Source organism: Chenopodium album, chromosome 1, assembly GCF_948465745.1.
Source record: "Chenopodium album chromosome 1, dcCheAlbu1.1, whole genome shotgun sequence".
NCBI classification, from domain to species: Eukaryota; Viridiplantae; Streptophyta; class Magnoliopsida; order Caryophyllales; family Amaranthaceae; genus Chenopodium; species Chenopodium album.
In genome coordinates, this window is record NC_137834.1 from 853,106 (window position 1) to 872,951 (window position 19,846).

The 19,846-nt window shown below is 31.3% G+C and overlaps 3 protein-coding genes across 3 annotated transcripts; 1 reads left to right on the forward strand and 2 right to left on the reverse strand.

The window, feature by feature from the left end:
* Positions 1–101: 101 nt before the first annotated feature.
* Positions 102–826, reverse strand: LOC145563744 (jasmonate-induced protein homolog). The gene is made up of 2 exons (XM_081624174.1): positions 432–826; positions 102–308 (listed from the first exon to the last, which is right to left on the reverse strand). The coding sequence occupies exons 1-2, from the start codon at positions 798–800 to the stop codon at positions 102–104; spliced, it is 576 nt and encodes a 191-aa protein (XP_081480300.1). The 5' UTR covers positions 801–826.
* Positions 827–13,391: 12,565 nt separating this feature from the next.
* LOC145639300 (photosynthetic NDH subunit of lumenal location 2, chloroplastic-like) lies at positions 13,392–15,048 on the forward strand. The gene is made up of 2 exons (XM_081690509.1): positions 13,392–13,986; positions 14,801–15,048. Exons 1-2 carry the CDS (start codon positions 13,489–13,491, stop codon positions 14,897–14,899), a joined length of 597 nt encoding a protein of 198 aa, XP_081546635.1. The 5' UTR covers positions 13,392–13,488; the 3' UTR covers positions 14,900–15,048.
* A 106-nt stretch (positions 15,049–15,154) lies between these two features.
* Positions 15,155–16,249, reverse strand: LOC145639308 (casparian strip membrane protein 1-like). Its single transcript, XM_081690521.1, has 3 exons — positions 15,964–16,249; positions 15,734–15,857; positions 15,155–15,470 (listed from the first exon to the last, which is right to left on the reverse strand). The coding sequence occupies exons 1-3, from the start codon at positions 16,173–16,175 to the stop codon at positions 15,252–15,254; spliced, it is 555 nt and encodes a 184-aa protein (XP_081546647.1). The 5' UTR covers positions 16,176–16,249; the 3' UTR covers positions 15,155–15,251.
* Positions 16,250–19,846: the final 3,597 nt, after the last annotated feature.

Consider the following 19,846-nt stretch of genomic DNA (forward strand, 5'->3'; position numbering starts at 1 on the left):
GTATGGTGTATACACTTATTGCATGCGTATAATACAGAAAAGGTGTAATAGCTCCATCCCCATCAGTGGATCTTGATAAGACGATGGTTGATATAATGAGATTACTTGATTTTAACAACATCGAAAACCGAAGTGGCCACAGAAGTATATCCAGGCTTGATGCTAGAAGACGCCTCAGCACCAGTTTTGACGTTATCAATGGCATGACTTGTATGGCCGGGAGCATTGAGAAGGTTAGCTTTGATAATCTCCCATCTATCTATGTTACCTTTAGGATAATCTTCAGCGGGCCCAACTTCCACGTAAGTCTGGAATGAAACATAACACATAACACATACTAGTAATTAAATAATCAATGTATAGCGTATATGTGTGTGTTAGAGATATGATATATTAGTATTTATCGGAAAATATATATGTGATATATGTACCTTGTTTGCGTTTCCATTGCCCGGTGTGTACCATGCAAAGACCCAAGCACATTCAGTGGAGCCACCCTTTTTACGAGGTCCAACATAAACAACAGCCCCCATTGAACCATCATCACCTTGATGCGTAAACTTGGCAGATGTTTTCACATCAATTTGAGGAGGGTAATCGCCCAAAACACTACCAGACCAATCTTTGGGCTCCTGGAATACAATGGTATCCTCACCAAAATTTAGGATCCAACCACCTGTAGTAGCCAGACCACCACTTTCTTTAATTTTCATCATTTGATGATTTCCTGCCTCTACCTCTTTTTCCAGCTCAGCTATAGCCTTTAAGTGTGTCTCATTCATCTTTGTTGATGATCCCATATTAGATTTTAGTCTGCAAAAATCAAGCATACGACCACAAATTAAGTTAATAGTATTAATATTAATAATAATATTACTAATAATTAATATACCAATTTTGAGAAACTAAATTAAGTACCTTACTTTCGTAACTTTAATTTGATTGTTGAATTGATGAAGAATGCTTCTACCACTCCATCCTTATTTATAGCCTTAAGTTTTATGCCATGGATTAGGGTACTTACTATTCTATTCATTAAGTCAATGACTTAATGTGCTCATGGTGGCCGGTGCACCGCCATTTCTATTAAATTAAACTAAATGTTTTATTATTATTATTGTTATTATTATTATTATTATTATTATTGATAACTATGTTTTTGAAGTACTGTATTAAATTATATATATTGAAGGGGACAAGGTAGTTTCAAAACATTAACCTATTATTTTTAATTGACTTTGTTGAATAATGGATTGAAATAGTCTTCTTTTTTTTTTTTTCTTTTTTTTTCATTTCATTTTAACAAGGATGGCGCACGAATTATAAAATTGTATTTCGCCCGCTAAAATTTTTAACTAAAGATAAAATACCTTTTGTATCAAGTTAATAAGATTGCCACCTTTTAATTTTGAGGTTGGGGATTCAATCCCCACTAAGGACAATTTGAGGTACGGTCAGGATCTTTCTCCTTACCATTTAAAAAAAAAAAATTAAAAATACCTTTTGTGTTGGTAATGAGCCCCCGAGCAAACCCGCATTTTTTTACTAAAATTAGTGTCTCATACATATTAAAAGAGTATGAAAGTAATCAGAATTATTGGGGTGTGTATCCCGTATTATTGGGGAGTGTCCAATTTATAAGGCTAAGGCCTACTACCCTCATCGTCATATGGTTTTGAGGTGGAATCTCCTTTGTTGGGTTGAGTTGTAATTTGGACCTTCTGAACAAAAGAGAAAGTTGTGTCCACTTTATTCGGTTAAGACGCTATTCCCCTCATCCCCTCATTGATATATGAGTCTGATGAAAGGGTTGTCCCACATTAAAAGTGAAGCTGAACATTGGGATTTGTATCCTATATTAAAAGAGAAAGTTCATTGTGTCCACTTTATAAAGCTTAGGGGCTATTCCTCCTCTCATTGTCATATGATTTCGAGGTGGGATCTCTTTAATTGATCATATATAGTAGACACTTTTGACGGGTGAAGCCCAAACCTGTTTAACACGTGCCAGTTAGTATCTTTTTATTATGTAAGTGGTACAAAAAAAATAGTACATAATAATTATAATAATAGTACAAAAAAAATACACTTGTTAGCGGGTGATGTTTGGCACTATGCTTTCCTTGCATTGTGTTTGCAGTCTTTAGGCTACACTTTTTCGCAATTCTGATATTGTTGGTCTGGGACCGGCCTTCAATGGTGCTCTTAGGCCCCGTTCTTTAGAGCTGCTTTGCTTTGCTTTGCTCTGCTGAAATCAGCTTTGCTCTGCTCTGCTCTGTTGAAATCTTCTCTGCTCTGCTTCAATCTGCTCTGCTCTGCTTAAAATTAATACTTAATATTGAATTATAATAATAATAATAATTAATAATTAATAATAATAAATAATTCATATTTAATAATAATAATTCATATTTAATAAGAATAATAATGAATAATTAATATTTAATAATAATAATAATTAATACTTAATAATATTAATAACAATAATTAATTATTGATATTTAATTAAAATAATAATAATTAATTATTAATATTTAATAATAATAATAATAAATTATTAATAATTAATAATTAATAATAATATTAATAATAATAATAATTAATATTTAATAATAATAATAATAGTAATAATCATAGTAATTATACTAATAGTAATAATAATACTTATAACTAATAATATTAATTATAATAACAATAATTGATTTTTATAATAACAATTAATAATAAGATAATAACTAATATTTAAAGATAATACTAATTATTAATTTTTAATAATAATAATAATTAAATAATATTTAATAATAATCATTATAATTAATTTAATAATAATAATTAATGTTTAACTTTAAAAATTTAATGATTATAATAATAATGAGATAATATTAGTAGTAGTAGTAGTACTAGTAATAATAATAATAATAATAATAATAATAATAATAATAATAATAATAATAATAATAATAATAATAATAATAATAATAATAATAATAATAATAATAATAATAATAATAAAATCTGCTCGGCTCGGCTCTGCTCTGCTGAAATCTGCTCTGCTCTGCTCTGCCCAGAAGCTCAAAGGAACAGGGCCTAAGTATTTTTAATAGGAATATGGAGACTGACCTTATAAGTAACTTTAGTGAAATCGTTGTCTCCAAACTCATGAAGAAATTGGCAGATATATATTTCAAGAAGGTCACTACATCTGCAAAATTCACTTTCTAGTCTCTCTATCTCCGCGTTAGGTTACCTTATGGAAGTTTCAGTAGAGAGATCAAACTTTGGCCTGGTTGTTGCGAGTGGTCTCGATATTAGCGACTATGAATGATAACACTTACCGTTGTGTTCTTTGCTACAGGTTGGGTGTTATGGGGTTGTTATGGCAGATGTCATTACTAAAGATATCTGCAATGACTTTTTTTTTGTTGCGAAATATAGAATATTGGTAACAACATATTTGTTTACAAATATATGTTGTTGCCATATCTAAATGTCAAACTGATGTAGAAACTTATTATTAGTAACAATAAAAATTGTTATGAAAAATATATGTTTAGCAACGAAATCTTTTTTGGTGAAAAACAAATTTTCGCAACCAGTGTTTTTGTTACAAAAAACACTTTTTGGAGTAGTGAACTATGTTACATTCATTTATTTACACAATATTCTAGTGGTATTGTTATATATAATAAATTAGTGGGAAGGCGAGATACAATATAGACTCCTCTAATTATAGCAAATTCTATCCAAATAAATAAATATATGAGGGAAATTTTGTCAATAACTACCAATTAAAGCACGTGTTTTGAAAACAACTACCTATTAATTTTTTTTTTAAAAAGAACTACCACAAAGATATAAAAAGTTTAACTAGCACTACCACTTTAACAATTTTGGCTAAAATCTCCGGTATTTGGGTCTCACTTTTTACCTTTATGAAGGGTAATTTAGTTAATTTAGATGATGATTTTATGAGGTAAAGGTAAAAAGTAGAACCTACATGCCGAATATTCTAGTTGGAATTATTAAAGTGGTAGTGCTACTTAAACTTTTTACAATTTTGTGGTAGTTCTTTTAAAAAAAAATTTTAATAGGTAGTTGTTTTCAAAACACGCACTTTAATTGGTAGTTTTTGACAAAATTTCCATATATGAGCAACAATAATGGCCCCAATCTTGCGCTGTCCAGAAGCCCGCTGCAGCGACGCGATATTATTATTATTATTATTATTATTATTATTATTATTATAATGAGAGTATATTGAAAGAGACAAGGTAGTTTCAAATCATCAAACTATTATAATTAAATTGACTTTGTAGAATAACTTGAAAAAGTCTTTGTGTCTTTTTTTTTTCTTTGAAATTTAACAAAGACGTGTGCATGATTTGTATTCCGCGAGAACGATGACATAAAATGTACATGCCAATTAAATATACATTTCGTGCCAAATGCCAATTGTCGTCTCTATAATAATTTTTGTAGACTTCTTTTTATATTTGGAAAATTGAAACCGATCCATATTATACAACTAGTTTTGTGTCCTTTGCGATACTTGACTTGTTACTCCTGGAGTACATATGCATGGTATTCTCAAATTTATAAAACTTATGTTATTTTAATATAAATTTCTTGTTATTTCAATTTATATATATATAATTTTAAAATAAGTATATGTTATTTTATATTTGTATATTGCTTTTTTTTCAACATTGATCCTTTCGTTGTACTCTAGATTTATAAAATTCTTGTTATTTTAATGTGAACCTCTTATTATTTCAATTTTTATATATGTTATATTTTAAATAAGTACATGTTATTTTTATAAATGTTTTTTTTTTTCATGATATTGAAGTAGATAAGTGAATAACATATTATTTTAGCAAACTAACACAAGATTTTAAACAAAATAACATAAGACTTAGGCAAAATAACTCAAATATATTGGGTATGGAATACCATTATCCGAGTCAAGGTAATATTTAGAGACTAAAGTTTTTTATTTTTCACCTTTTGGGACCTAAACTTTTTTCTTTCACCCTTTGGGACCTAAGAAAGAATTAAAGTTGAAAAAATTAACTATGGTTAAGTGGTGGGGCCCATTAATTATTTTAGGTTCTGATTTAATTATTTACAAAAGAGAATTTATTTTTACGGAAGAGAAAATATGGAAGAGATGAGGGAAGATTGTTACGTTGTATTTCATATTCCATGTAGTACTGGATATATATAATGTACATTTCCTAGGGTTCCATCAATGGATAAGACCAACAACCCAACTCTAGAATATTCTAGATTGTACATGGGATAATAGTCATCCATATTTAGATATTATCATAACACTCCCCCTTGGATGACTATATATTGAATAAAACAATAACTAACATTTACTACAAAACCCGTACAAAATAATACACTATAATGCGCATAATATGCTACCTCGTTAAAAACCTTACCAGGAAAACCCAGTGGGAAAAAACCATGGTTAAGGAAAAAAGAGTGCAGCGCGCATTAACTCCCCCTCATGACTACATCACTTGAGATCTTTAAGACGACGCAATCCAATGCCGTAAGCTAACTTTTTGAATGTTGCTGTCGGAAGAGCCTAAGTAAATAAGTCTGCTAAATTCTCACTTGAACGAATCTGCAATACATTTATATCTCCATTCTTCTGAAGATCATGAGTGAAGAAAAATTTGGGTAAGATGTGCTTTGTTCTGTCGCCTTTGATTTATCCTTCCTTAAGTTGAGCAATACAAGCAGCGTTATCCTCGTATAAAGTTGTTGGTGCCTCTTTCCCAGATGATAAACCACAAACTTCTTTTATATGTTGAATTACCGACCTTAACCATACACATTCACGACTAGCCTCGTGAATTGCTAAAATCTCAGAATGATTGGAAGAAGTAGCTGCAATGGTTTGTTTCATGGAACGCCAAGAAATGGCAGTACCACCATATGTGAACACATATCCAGTTTGTGACCGACCATTATGAGGATCAGATAAATAACCTGCATCTGCAAAACCAATCAAATTTTCTTTGGACAACTTTGGGAAAAATAAACCCATATCCTTCGTACCTTGAAGGTAACGAAGTAAATGTTTAATCCCATTCCAATGCCTTCGGGTTGGACATGAACTAAACCTTGCTAATAAATTAACTGAATGATATATCAGGTCGTGTATGACTTGCAAGGTACATTAGTGTTCCAATCGCACTAAGATACGGTACTTCAGGACCAAGAATTTCTTCATCATTTTCCCGAGGTCGGAATGGATCTTTCTCTACTTCAAGTGATCTTACAACCATAGGGCTGCTCAATGGATGTGCTGTATCCAAAGAAAATCTTTTAAGAACCTTTTCTATGTATGTTGATTGATGCACAAGGATTCCATTCTCTAGGTGCTCTATTTGTAACCCCAAGCAGAATTTTGTCTTTCCTAGATCTTTCATTTCAAACTCTTTCTTTAAATAATTGACAGTCACTGAAATCTCTTCAGGAGTTCCAATGATATTTAAATCATCAACATACACTGCAATTATAACAAATCCTGATCCAAATTTCTTTATAAAAATACATGGGCTGATAGGATCATTCTTATAACCTTCTTTCAACAAATACTCACTTAGACGGTTATACCACATACGCCCAGATTGTTTCAATCCATAAAGAGATTTGTTTAATTTAATACAGAAATGTTCTCGAGAACTAGATTTTGCTGCTTCCGGCAGCTTGAATCCTTCTGGGAGCTTCATGTAAATGTCATTATCCAGTGGGCCATATAAATAAGCTGTGACAACACCCATCAAACGTAAGTCAAGTCCTTCTCTTATTGCCAGACTAATCAAAAATCTAAAAGTAGTTGCATCCACCACAAGAGAATATGTCTCCTCATAATCAATATCAGGTCTTTGTGAGAATCCTTGTGCAACTAAGCGTGCCTTATATCTTACAACTTCACCTTTTTCATTTCTCTGTCGCACAAAGACCCATTTATATCCCACTGGCTTTACACCTTCAGGTGTACGGACTACTGGTCCAAATACTTCTCTTTTTCCAAGAGATTTTAATTCTGCTTCAATTGCTTCTTTCCATTTTGGCCAATCATTTCTTTGTCTACATTCTTCAATGGATTTTGGTTCATGATCCTCATTATTATCCATAACATCTAATGCTACATTGCATGCAAAAACATCATCGACGTCGATTTGATTTCGGTTCCATGTAATTCCAGACATGATATAATTTATTGAAATTTCTTCATTAACAGGTACCTGAATTTCTTCTTGTATCATGTCTAAAGTCTATTCTGGAGATCCTTCGGAAATTGTTTCTTCAATTTGACCATCATCAATCAATGCTCCTTTTCTTTTCCGAGGATTCTTATCTTTGGAACCTATTGGTCTTCCACGTTTCTGGCGTGGTTTAGACTCATTAGCAATTTTATTTTGTCCTTCAGGGACATCTATTTTAAATGAAGCATTAACAGCTGGAATATGGGACTTGGTCACTCTTTTTGGGTCAGCAAACGAGTCTGGCAATTGATTCGCTAAACTTTGTAAATGAATTATCTTTTGAACTTCCAGTTCACATTGTTTAGTTCGAGGATCAAGATAGGATAATGATGATTCATTCCATTTAATTTCATTTTCCAGCTCTCTCTTTTCTCCCCCTAATGTTGGGAAAAGTAACTCGTTAAAATGACAATCTGCAAAACGAGCCGTAAATAAATCCCCTGTTGTAGGCTCAAGATATTTAATTATTGACGGGGATTCAAACCCAACATATATCCCTAACCTTCTTTGAGGACCCATCTTAGTGCGTTGTGGTGGAGCTATTGGAACATAAACCGCACATCCAAAAATTCTTAGATGGGAAATATTTGGTTCCTGACCATAAACCAATTGTAATGGGGAGAACTTGTGATAACTTGTTGGCCTAATGCGAATTAGTGTTGTTGCATGTAATATAGCATGTCCCCAAGCAGAAATTGGGAGATTGGATTTCATAAGCAATGGTCTAGCAATTAACTGAATACGTTTTATTAATGACTCTGCTAGACCGTTTTGTGTTTGAACATGTGCTACAGGATGTTCAACATTTATCCCAATGGACATGCAATAATCATTAAAAGCTTGAGATGTAAATTCACCAGCATTGTCAAGCCGAATAGTCTTAATGGGAGTATCTGGAAAATGTGCCCGTAACTTAATCAATTGAGCAAGTAATCTCGCAAACGCCAGGTTACGAGTTGATAACAAAGACACATGTGACCATCTAGTTGATGCATCAATTAAAACCATAAAATATCTAAATGGTCCACATAGGGGATGTATGGGCCCACAAATATCTCCTTGTATACGTTCCAGAAAACTAATTGATTCAAAATTAATTTTAGCTGGTGATGGGTGAATAATCAACTTGCCTTCCGAGCAAGCAGCACATGAAAAATTATTATGATGAATCTGCTGGCTCTTCAAAGAATGTCCACATGAATTCGTAATTATTTTTCGCATCATTATTGAACCGAGATGGCCTAACCGGTCATGCCAAACAACAAAATCATCAGTAAACTTCTGGTTTACTATAGCATGAGCTTCAATAGCATTGATTTTTGTGTAGTACAAACCACTAGAGAATGTAGGTAGTTTTTCCAAAACATGTTTTGAGCCTTGAGTTATATTTGTGATTTGAAGGAATTCGTTATTTTCTTCATTGATTGTCTCAATATGATAACCATTGTTGCGAATATCCTTAAAACTTAATAAATTTCTTTGAGACAATGGGGAGTATAAAGCATCAATTATTTTAATTTCAGTTCCCCAAGGCAACTTTATAGTGGCTCTTCCGAAGCCCTCAATGATATTTGTACTACCCGATATGGTACTTACATTAATCCTTTTCATCATCAAATGAGAGAAATATTTTTTATTTTTAAGTATTGTATGTGTAGTTGCACTGTCAGCAAGACATAATTCTTCACTATTCATAGCAAATTGAACTTGAGTAATATCCATGTTCTTCATGAAATAAAATACATGTCAAAATATTAAGCATAAAAATAAAGATGATAAAACAAATAAATCAATAAAAACACTCAAATAGTTCATAAATTTATAAAGCAAAAATCCTTATTACAACGAAAGAAATAAACTTAAATAAATCACTAGAATAAGCAAACATAAGTCTAATACTTAAAACTAACATAAAACAATATAATTTTAATTATTCCCTTCTGGGGCAGTGAAGAAATCGGCAACTTTTAAATGAGTTGTACTGCCAAAATCAAAATTATTCCCTTCCGGGGAAGTAAGGAAATCACCAACATCAAATTGATTGGCATTGCCAAAATCAAAATCACCTTCACCATCTTCAAGAACAAGGTTTGCCTCAACTTTCTTTCCTTTCTTCAATGATTCTTGGTAAAGTTCAATAAGATGCTTTGGAGTTCTACAAACCCGAGACCAATGACCTTTTCCTCCACAACGGTAACATATATTGTTATCACTTTTCTCTTTTTCATCCCTACGTTCCCACTTCTGGTGGGAATGTGAGTTTGTGAAATGACCTCCACGACCTCTACCATATCCACGTCCACGACCCCGGCCGCGCCATTGGCCACGACCACGACCTCTACCTCTACCACTACTACTGGAATGGTCTCTGTTTTTAGTTTCTTTCCCGTTATGGGTTGTTACATTCGCTTCAGGGAATGGAGTAGAGCCAGTAGGACGTGATTCATGATTTTTCATTAATAGCTCGTTATTTTGCTCAGCCACAAGAAAACAAGATATTAATTCAGAATATTTTTTAAAACCTTTTTCTCTATATTGTGTCTGCAGGACAATATTATTAGCATGGAAAGTGGAGTATGTCTTTTCAAGCATTTCTGCATCAGTAATATTTTCTCCACATAATTTCAATTGAGAAGTTATTTTAAACATAGCTGAGTTATATTCACTAACAGATTTAAAATCTTGCAATCTCAAATTCAACCATTCATAACGAGCTCTAGGGAGTATCACTGTTTTTTGGTGGTCATACCTTTCCTTTAGATTACTCCAAAGGATTTGTGGGTCTTTCACAGTTAAATATTCATTTTTGAGCCCTTCATGGAGGTGATGGCGAAGAAAAATCATGGCTTTAGCCTTATCTTGAGGTGTTGCCTCATTAGCCTCTTTTATGGTTTCACCAAGCCCTTTAGCATCTAGGTGTATTTCAGCATCTAACACCCATGATAAATAATTCTTTCCGGTAATATCAAGGGCCACAAATTCGAGCTTGGCAAGGTTCGACATTTTTCACTATACAAAATAATATTAAAAGATAAGTATATATAAATAGTATCCAAAATATGTACTAAACGTTATAATCATGCATAAATAATCCTGATACAAGTCATGCATAAATAAGGACGAAATAGAAGATGAGAACGTTAGCATGGAGAAAAATAAGAATGGAACCTTAAATTATTTATCATGCTCTGTATTCGTTATATATGTTGATATTCCAATAAATAAGCATGCAAAATTAGATAAATGTTAAATTATAATTGTTATGGGCTACGATCATACTTACTTACATGATAATAATAATATGGGATTCTAGAAAAAATGTTTGGTAATCCTACTCAGTTGACTAGCAATGGTGCTGATAACGTGTTAAATATGGAAGAGAAAATAAAGAGAGATGAGGGAAGATTGTTACGTTGTATTTCATATTCCATGTAGTACTGGATATATATAATGTACATTTCCTAGGGTTCCATCAATGGATAAGACCAAATACCCAACTCTAGAATATTCTAGATTGTACATGGGATAATAGTCATCCATATTTAGATATTATCATAACAGTTAGGTGTTTTTAGTTTTTTACTCCAAAAAAATTACTGCAAAAAATAAGGTGTCTTTTCAACTCCACTCTTCATCATCAACTAACCTCGACTCCCCTGTTTGTTCTCCCTTTTTTCCAAAAAAAAAAAAAAAAAGAAGAAGAAGAAGAAGAAGCTTTGAAGGCGATTTTGGTGTAGATTATTAATGGTTTTTCAAGCATCTTAGCACAAGTAAGTTATCTAAGATTTTTTTTTATTAAAAAAAAAAAACTAAGTTCTCTATGAATCTTGTACAACTAGTTTACTTCAATTTTGGGTTTTTATCATAATTTATTGCTAGGTTTAGGGCTTATTTTTTAGACGTAGTAGAATTTTATGGGTATTCATGAATAATGATGCTGAAACTACTGCTTAGTGTTGTTATAGTGTTGAATTTATGTGTTTGTTCCAATTGTATTTTAGAATTTTGAACTTCAATTTGGGGTCAATTTAGAAATATTGCGTTTATGCAATTGTATAGTGGACCAACAACATTATTCTAATTTCTTAAAATGCAAGGTAAGAAAACCATCTTTTTAATTCAATTATCAACATCAAATTAATGCCCTTAGAATAAATATTTGAAAAAAAAATCAATTTGAATATTTTTAACTACATCTACGACTTCACCAATTCATACTTATGATTGTAGGCTGAATAACTTTATTGTTGAAGAGAAAAAAAAACTTAAAATAAATTGAACTATTGGATGGAGACAGTATGATCGAAGAAGGCTTGCTTCAATGTTTGGATGTTGGATATTGTTGCTTTTGGATGACGAATGTTGTTGTGTTTGTTTTGGATTTCTGTATTGTTGTTTGCTATTTTGTTTTTTTAAAAAAAGATTTTAAAGTTGATATTCACAATCTACTTTTGTTTTATTTGGAAATACTTTTTTTTTTTACTCTAATTAATGCTTAGGTTGGTTAGTTAGATGGATTAAATTGTTTGAGAATTAACCATAGGTCCCAAATGGTGAAAGAAAAAAGTCCAGGTCCCAAAAGGTGAAAAGTAAAAAAGTTTATTCCCTAATTGTTAGCTTAACTCACCATTATCAGTATATAATACTAACTCCTGTACCTAATATGTTGTCTATGTATTAACATAGTGTCACTTTGACACATAACTAATGAAGCTTTTCCAAAAAAAATTGATTTGAAGTTGATTATTTTTTAGAGACGAAAGTGAAAATGCAAGTTTATTAGTCTTCAAAAAAAAAAAAAAAAAAAAAAGAACAAAAGGTTTTGTGTGAGACCGGACTCACGTGAGACCGGGCTCAATAACAAAAGTCCAACAAAAAGGCGCGGGCTAACTAAACCCGATTGCGAGGCCCGCAACACCAAATACATGACAATAATATTCTAATGCCTGACAATAATATTCTAATACATGACAGTAATATTTTAATATCTGACAATAATATTCTAATACCTGACAATAATATTCTTATACATGACACTAATATTTTAATATCTGACAATAATATTCTAATACATGACAATAATATTCTAATACCTGACAATAATATTCTAATACATGACAGTAATATTTTAATATCTGACAATAATATTCTAATACATGACAGTAATATTCTAATACCTGACAATAATATTCTTATACATGACACTAATATTTTAAAATCTGACAATAATATTCTAAAACATGACACTAATATTCTAATATATGATAATATTATTCTAATATCAAACCTTACAAGTTTACTATCGTGTAAACATTAAAAGTTTAATGTCTGACATCAAAAGTTTTATATTTGACATTATAAGTTTTATATCAAACATTAAAAGGTTAATATCTGACATTTAAATTTTAATATCAATAGCTTTATGCTTTAAGAAGAGAATTATCCTTCTTAGTACTGTAGCAAACAAGAAATTCATAACAATAAGAACAATCAATGATTTCATTATTTTCATCAGCAATAGGAACACAACGAACGTAACAACAGAAGGCAACAATTTCTTAAACGTCTAAGGAGGAGTCACCCATTGAAGAGCTGAAGAGTTAGGCAAAGTTTGAAAAAAAAAAAAAAAAAGAAACTTCGATTGTGCGAAGAGAGTAACAATGAGAAGAGCACCTTTAATGGGGTCAATTTCGGAAATTTCGGGGCTTTCGTAGTAGGGTCGGTGATGGAGGTGATTGGAATTGGGAAGAGTGTGAATATCGAGGGAGAGGTCGCCAGAGAAAAGGGAGGAGAGAAGAGGAGTGGATAATTGAGGAGAGAGAAAGGGAAAGAAGGAGAACTAAAGAATGAAGATGGCGGACTCACCGTAAGTCCGTTATAGCCAAAAGTTTACCAAAAAACAAAATGCAAGTTTATTGGCCTCCTTATTGGGCTTCAATAATTGGAGAATCTAAGTATATGAGCTCAAAACCATAATTCCATTATTAATAGTGAAGATGAAAAAAGTCTCGTGATTTGTCATGACTAAAGCCCAAACTATGTTATAGATAACATATGCCACGTTAGCAAAATCATAGGTCCAAATTACACTATGCTCATGAAAAAAGGTTAATCACTAAAACTTGCCTAAACAAATTGTATCCTCCTTATCCAAAAAATAAACCACCAAAATGCACTCAAACTAGTAGTGTAAACCATGACCACCATTTTGAATCCCACCATCACTTTACTCCAAACCAAGATCAAAAAATCACCACCCTACACCCACCACCAATCCCCTAATTCGTCGGCGATTCGATCATTGCTATCGGATGATGACGAGAACCAAACTCAACGCCGAAAATTTATGGTCACAACATTGCTAGGAGGGTTGAGCATCAATGCAACCTGTTTACCATTGAAAGCACAAGCTGATGAAATGAAATGGGGCACCCGTTCTTTTATATGGGAGCGGTTTTTCGAGCCCGGTTTATCACCAGAGGACGCGGTGGCTAGGATTAAGAATACAGCTGAGGGGCTTCATAGCTTAAGGCATATGTTGGATACCATGTCATGGAGGTATGTCATATTTTATATAAGGCTAAAAGAGGCTTATTTGAAGCAGGATATGAAGAATGCTATGAGTATGGTTCCTGAAGGAAGAAGAGATGATTATGTTAATGTTGCTAATGAGTTGGTTGATAATATGGCTGAGGTAATACAGTTCTTAATTGTTTTGTTTATTTGTTATAATTTCTTTATTTGCTCATCACAATTCACACAATTTTGCTATAGTTCGATTCAGTCCCAAGTCTAGATAAAAGAGGAGGGGGTTTCGATAGGCCAGTGATAGCCAGTGTAAAACTTTGTCACATCCCGTAACATGAGCCAAACTAATATTTTGTTATAATTCAGTAAATATTTTAATTAATTAACAATATTGTGGATAGATATTAATGTTATATCATGCAAATAAATGACTAATTAGAAAGTAGGCACCAATGTACCTATGTATCATATACTTAAGATTGGACTTTGAAATTGAGAGAGTCCTATGATGAATTAGTTCAAAATACTAGAAAAGTTAACATCTTTAAATCGATGAAGGGGAAATATTATACTAGCACGTATACGTTGCATGTTGGAATGATATACATTCGAGCTAAGAAAAGTAGTTCAATGGTAAGTTCCTTAGGAGTATATCATAAGAGGTAATGATTTTAAAACTATACATTAACAAGCGAGTCCAGTCAAAGTAGTGCATGTAAACTAGGTCATGCAGGCTAAGTGAAATGTGTGATGTGAGAAATAGTTACAGTGAACATTGAAATCGAACTTATCTATCAAATTATATAGTACACAATTTAATTCTCATAATTTTTTTCTAATACAGAACAAATGAACCATGTAAATATGTAATATATGGGTGTATTAATTATATTGTTACATAATTTTTCTCTGTTTTCTTCGAATTTCATCTCTAAAATTGATTGTTCAATGCTGATCTTACTTTGATTTTGATAATGCAGTTTGATTACTATGTCCGAACACCTAAAGTATACGAATCATACGTATTTTACGAGAAGACATTGAAATCAATAGACAATCTCTTGGGATTTTTGGCATAAGCTCCTCACAAAACAGAGGACTCTGTTTGAACTCTGCCATAATTTCTGCAGCATCAGTTCAGTACATATGATAGTTGTTGTAATATTGAATATTATTCAGCCCGACTTTTTTCGCTGAATAACGTTCTATTTAGCTTGTTTTTCAATTATATATCGAAAATGATTATAAAGTCACTTGATTAATAATCATATTCAGATTTGGAGTACAAACTAAGACCAATCTGTTCGAGATACATTCACAATTTACAGTACTATACTGTCTCAGATTAAAAACAGATAAAAGTAAAAATCAAAACACACAAAATAACAGTAGAAGAAAATATACATTTCAGTTCTTCAGGTGTAACACAAATTAATGATGGCGGGAGATAGCGAATGCTGACAAGAGGATAAGTAGAACGAACATGACAATTGCGACATAGGAGCCGATTAGGGAACCAGAAGTACGCTCACAGAAGTTGTTGAACTGCTGACAGATTGCGAACCAGTTGGCCGAAGCATTGCCTTTGTGTGCCAAGTATACGATTGCTGTTGCTGCTGAAGCTGCTGATGTTAATAGACCCAATGCAAGCTATATATGAAAGGGAAAGAGTGATTAAAAGAAGCACCAAACACGAAAGATAGTTACTGATAGAGTATAAAACATATATGGGCCTTAACCATCAGCTTAAGCTTTTGGTTGAGATGGTCCACTAACAATTGAACGTTCTTAGAGTTATTTTTGCTAACAAGTTTTTCTATGTAATATTTGCTTAGTATTTTAAAGAAAATGAAGAACAAAGTATCAGAAAACTACAGGAAATATTACGAAAGAAGTAACTAAGTAATATATACCATGTCAAGAATGGCCAAAACAATCCTGGTGACTTTAGCTCCACTTCGAATGATGTGGAAGATAGACAGTGTAAGAGAAAGTACCAAGTAACCTGTTATTATCGCGTTTGCCACCACAAAGAACCTATATAGAAGTAAAGGAAGAAAATCATGTTATTTTTGTAAACAAAAAAGACTAGTTAGGATTAGGACTACATAATATTTTTGAGAAGGTGGAATTGTAAACTTACGTGAATGTTGGGAGATCATCATATTCAGCTCTAAACCGAATAAATTGAGTAAAAAATGGGAGTGTTTCATTAGTTGTTCCCATAGCAATCGCGCTTGCAAGGGTAGCAAGGCCAGCAACTACCCTAAAGAGGAAGTCGAGGATGGATAGTCCTCGACTTGCACTAGCAGCACCCTTTGAGGTCTCACCGGCTTCAAGTCCTCCCTTTGACATTTTGCTTTCTTTGTAGATGATCTATACAAGTACTTTAGTAGTTTTCGGAACTCTTAAGCTTTTCAATAGCTCGAAAGATGTAGATGATTTGATGAATGATGAAGAGAATGAGTTGCAAATGGTGTATATATACTTAGGATGTTAACAAAAAAATCCAAGAATGAGGAGACAAAATGGATTGGCTTAATGGGTTTGCTAGGAATTAAGTGGGATTGGTGTTCTGCTTCTCTAATAAAGCCAAATTTAAGTAATGTATTTGATGATTAACAACATGATTTAATACTAAAGCTTAAAATTATGCTATTTTTTCAAAAAAAAATTATGGCTTTTTTACCTGCTTTGTATATGGAAATTTGGTTAGTTTTACAATCATTTGATTTACATTTATAAAAGTCCACTTTAGCTGGTGCTTCTGTGTTGATTAGGTAGGATTTGTTTTTGTATTTTTTTTTTAATGGGTTAATTCTCATTAATTTAACATTTTCTTAATTCTTAAAGTCAGCTATTTTCGTCTATTTTAATTTGCCATTTTAGGATAGTCAAAACTCAAAACTTTAGTGGAGTTGGGTGGTCTTTGGTGGGATGAGACATAGGTCAACTCTTTGACGTCTTGTTTTGTAAAATAGATAATTCGAACGAGTGGATACCTTTTTCCGTTTAATCGTATTTATAGAGTGTGTTTGTGCTAATGCACGAGGGATTGATAATTAAAAAGGCAGGAGACTAATATATGGAGCAACTTATTAATATTTGTATGAAATCATAGAATATAAGAATGTACTTGTATATCTTTTATACTACGATATAAGCTATGGGGTAGTACAGCGCCAACAATGTCCACAATTCCACATATAGTCATATATACTTAAAATGCCTTAATTCTACTTGCTATAATTTTTCTATTCACCCGATTTTTACTTATCTGATCTTATCTGAACTTATTTTAATTTATCGAACTTATTTGAACTTATATGATCTTATTTGAACTTATCTGAACTTATTATCCCTTATTAGACTTTATTTTAGTTATAAATTAAACTTGAGTAGCCCTGATTAACCTTTATCACAACTTATCTGCACTTATTTTTCCTGAACTTATCTTATCTGAATTTATTAACCCTTATCTTATTAATCTTGAAATAAGTGAAAATAAAGTGAACAAAAACTAAGAAAGGTATAGCATGCATCACATTAATGTTATACATAAGAGAATTATATAACTTAAAATTTGTCGATTTGATTGCTTAATTTCAGTTTTTTTTTTTTTTTTTTTTTTTTGAAGCCAGTTAATGTGAGTATGAAATATAATGAAAAATGTACTTGATTAAGTGTTTTCTTAATTTATGGTGATTTTTGAAATCGATTTTTTTTTTCTGTCTATTTTGTTTAGAACAGTGTTTTACTTTATTGGATTTCTTTTATTAGTTAACAAAATTTGGAAATTTTGAATGTTGATTGATAGTCTGTGACTATAGTGGATTTATGGTATTCAAAAAAAAAAATTATTTTTCATAAGTAGAAAACACACATGCGCATGGAGAAATGCACATGGGTTATTAAATTTGGTGTGAAAAAAAAGGCGGGATTTAATAATGTAAGAGAAATCGTACCGCAGTGCGAACTCCTCAGATAACATGCCGATGTATAGTAACATTATGAGAGAAGAGTATTGGGAGTTTGCTTTATATTAATTTTGGTGCAAAGAGTCACAAGGGCGGATGGCGAGAATTGATCCCATAACCCTCAGGAACCACGAGAGTAGCTCTAACCGACAAAGTTATTACTCACTCTCAATGTTGGGGACTTAGAGTCTATTCTGATTTACGTTGTACTAAACTGCGCTGAATTGATTGGAGCTTAGCTGAACTAAACTAATTGAATCTGAATTGAACTGAGCTGAACTGAATTGTTTATGACATAAAGAAATTAAAAATTGTACTAAATTGAAATGAATTAAACTGAACTAAAATTAAGCTAAAGAGAACAAGTCCTTAAGGATTTATTCCCCTCTCATTGAAACTACTTCTAAATAATAATACTACGTATTAATAGATTGTTTATTTAAACTTCAAATGTTGACATTACTAGTTTTTATCTAACGTAAAGCTAAATAAATTGAATTTCTTTCAAGATAAATGCCAAATTTATTACTATTTAGCAAACACTAATTCAAATTTAGAAAATTATTTTTCAAATTCTATATTTAAGAATTTAAATATTTTTATTTCACAAATTCTTATACTTCATCCGTTTCTTTTTAGTTGACATGTTTCTTTAGTCACGTTTGTCAATGTACTTATTCAATCATTAATATCTTTAATTATCGATAAGCAAAAATTATGAAAAGTTGATAGTTTGAAAGTATATAACGTGACGAATTTATCAAGACTTCATGTGACTAATTTTAATTACATTATAAAGCATAAAACACAGTTAAAGGGAGGTGTGTGAATAGCGGTATATTCAAAATTGTGTCAACTAAAAACAAACGGAGGTAGTATATGGCTAGCCACTTCACATATAAGTGATATAACTAACTAATTAATTGAGGGTTATGTTGATGATCATATGAGGTTACCATGATGGATAAGGTGTTACCATAATGTGAAAATAGGGTTACTTATATAAACAAGTAGAGTTTATCGTTTAATAATCAAAATAAATGAAAAAAAGGTTCAAGTATTATATTAACAGTTGTAGAAGATATAGGTACAATTATTTTTATAAGATTATATCAGAATATTTTTTATTTTTCATAGATTTTGTCATGACACTTGTTAAAATTAAATATAAAACAATTTTTCTCAGATTGTAAATAACTCAATCTAAGAAATTAGGAAAACAAATTGTCAAAAATAAGTTGATTCAAAGGGTTTCTCCAAAATCCTTCTTTACTCGGACTCAATAAATTTGATCACTCTATATAAATAATATTAGTATCTTCTGGATTTTACAGAATATTAAAAATTTGGGATTGAAATTTCAGTGTTGTAACATTTTGAAAGCTGATAGGGACAAGGTTCAACGAGCACATTTTCTGGCCAATAATAGCCGAACTAGTTTAATTAGCTTTACTTTAGACTTGTAATTTAATTTGTGTTATGATGATGTAAAAAAAAAACAAAAAAAAACAAAAAAAACTTTAAAAAAAGTATATTTTTATTAACAGAGAATAAGTTGAGTTTTATAAAATATAATGTATGTAGTTGTCTCTAAGCCTTCAACAGTTCATCCAAAAATAATAATGTTGATAATTAAGGTTTAATGAACACCCTAATGAGCTTATATATGCTCATAATTACAAAAGTCCTACCCGTACACGCTATATACTAGAATTTATGATTTATCGAAACTATAAATTAGAATAAATACAATAATTAAAAAAAATTGCTAAATTACAAATAGGTATATTGGGTATATAAAAAAAGTTTAAAAAGTTATACAAATAAAAAATAATTAAAAAAAAAATTGCAAATAGGTACATGTAAACAAAACTTAGTAGGGTGATAATGGATATAGATATTGTTGTTATAAATTCATTTTGCTAAATTGTAAATAGGTATATTGGGTATATAAAAAAAAATTGCAAAAAGGTATATAGATAAAAAATAATAATAATAAAAATTGCAAATAGGTTACATTGACAAGAAATGAAGAATTGGTAGGGTAAT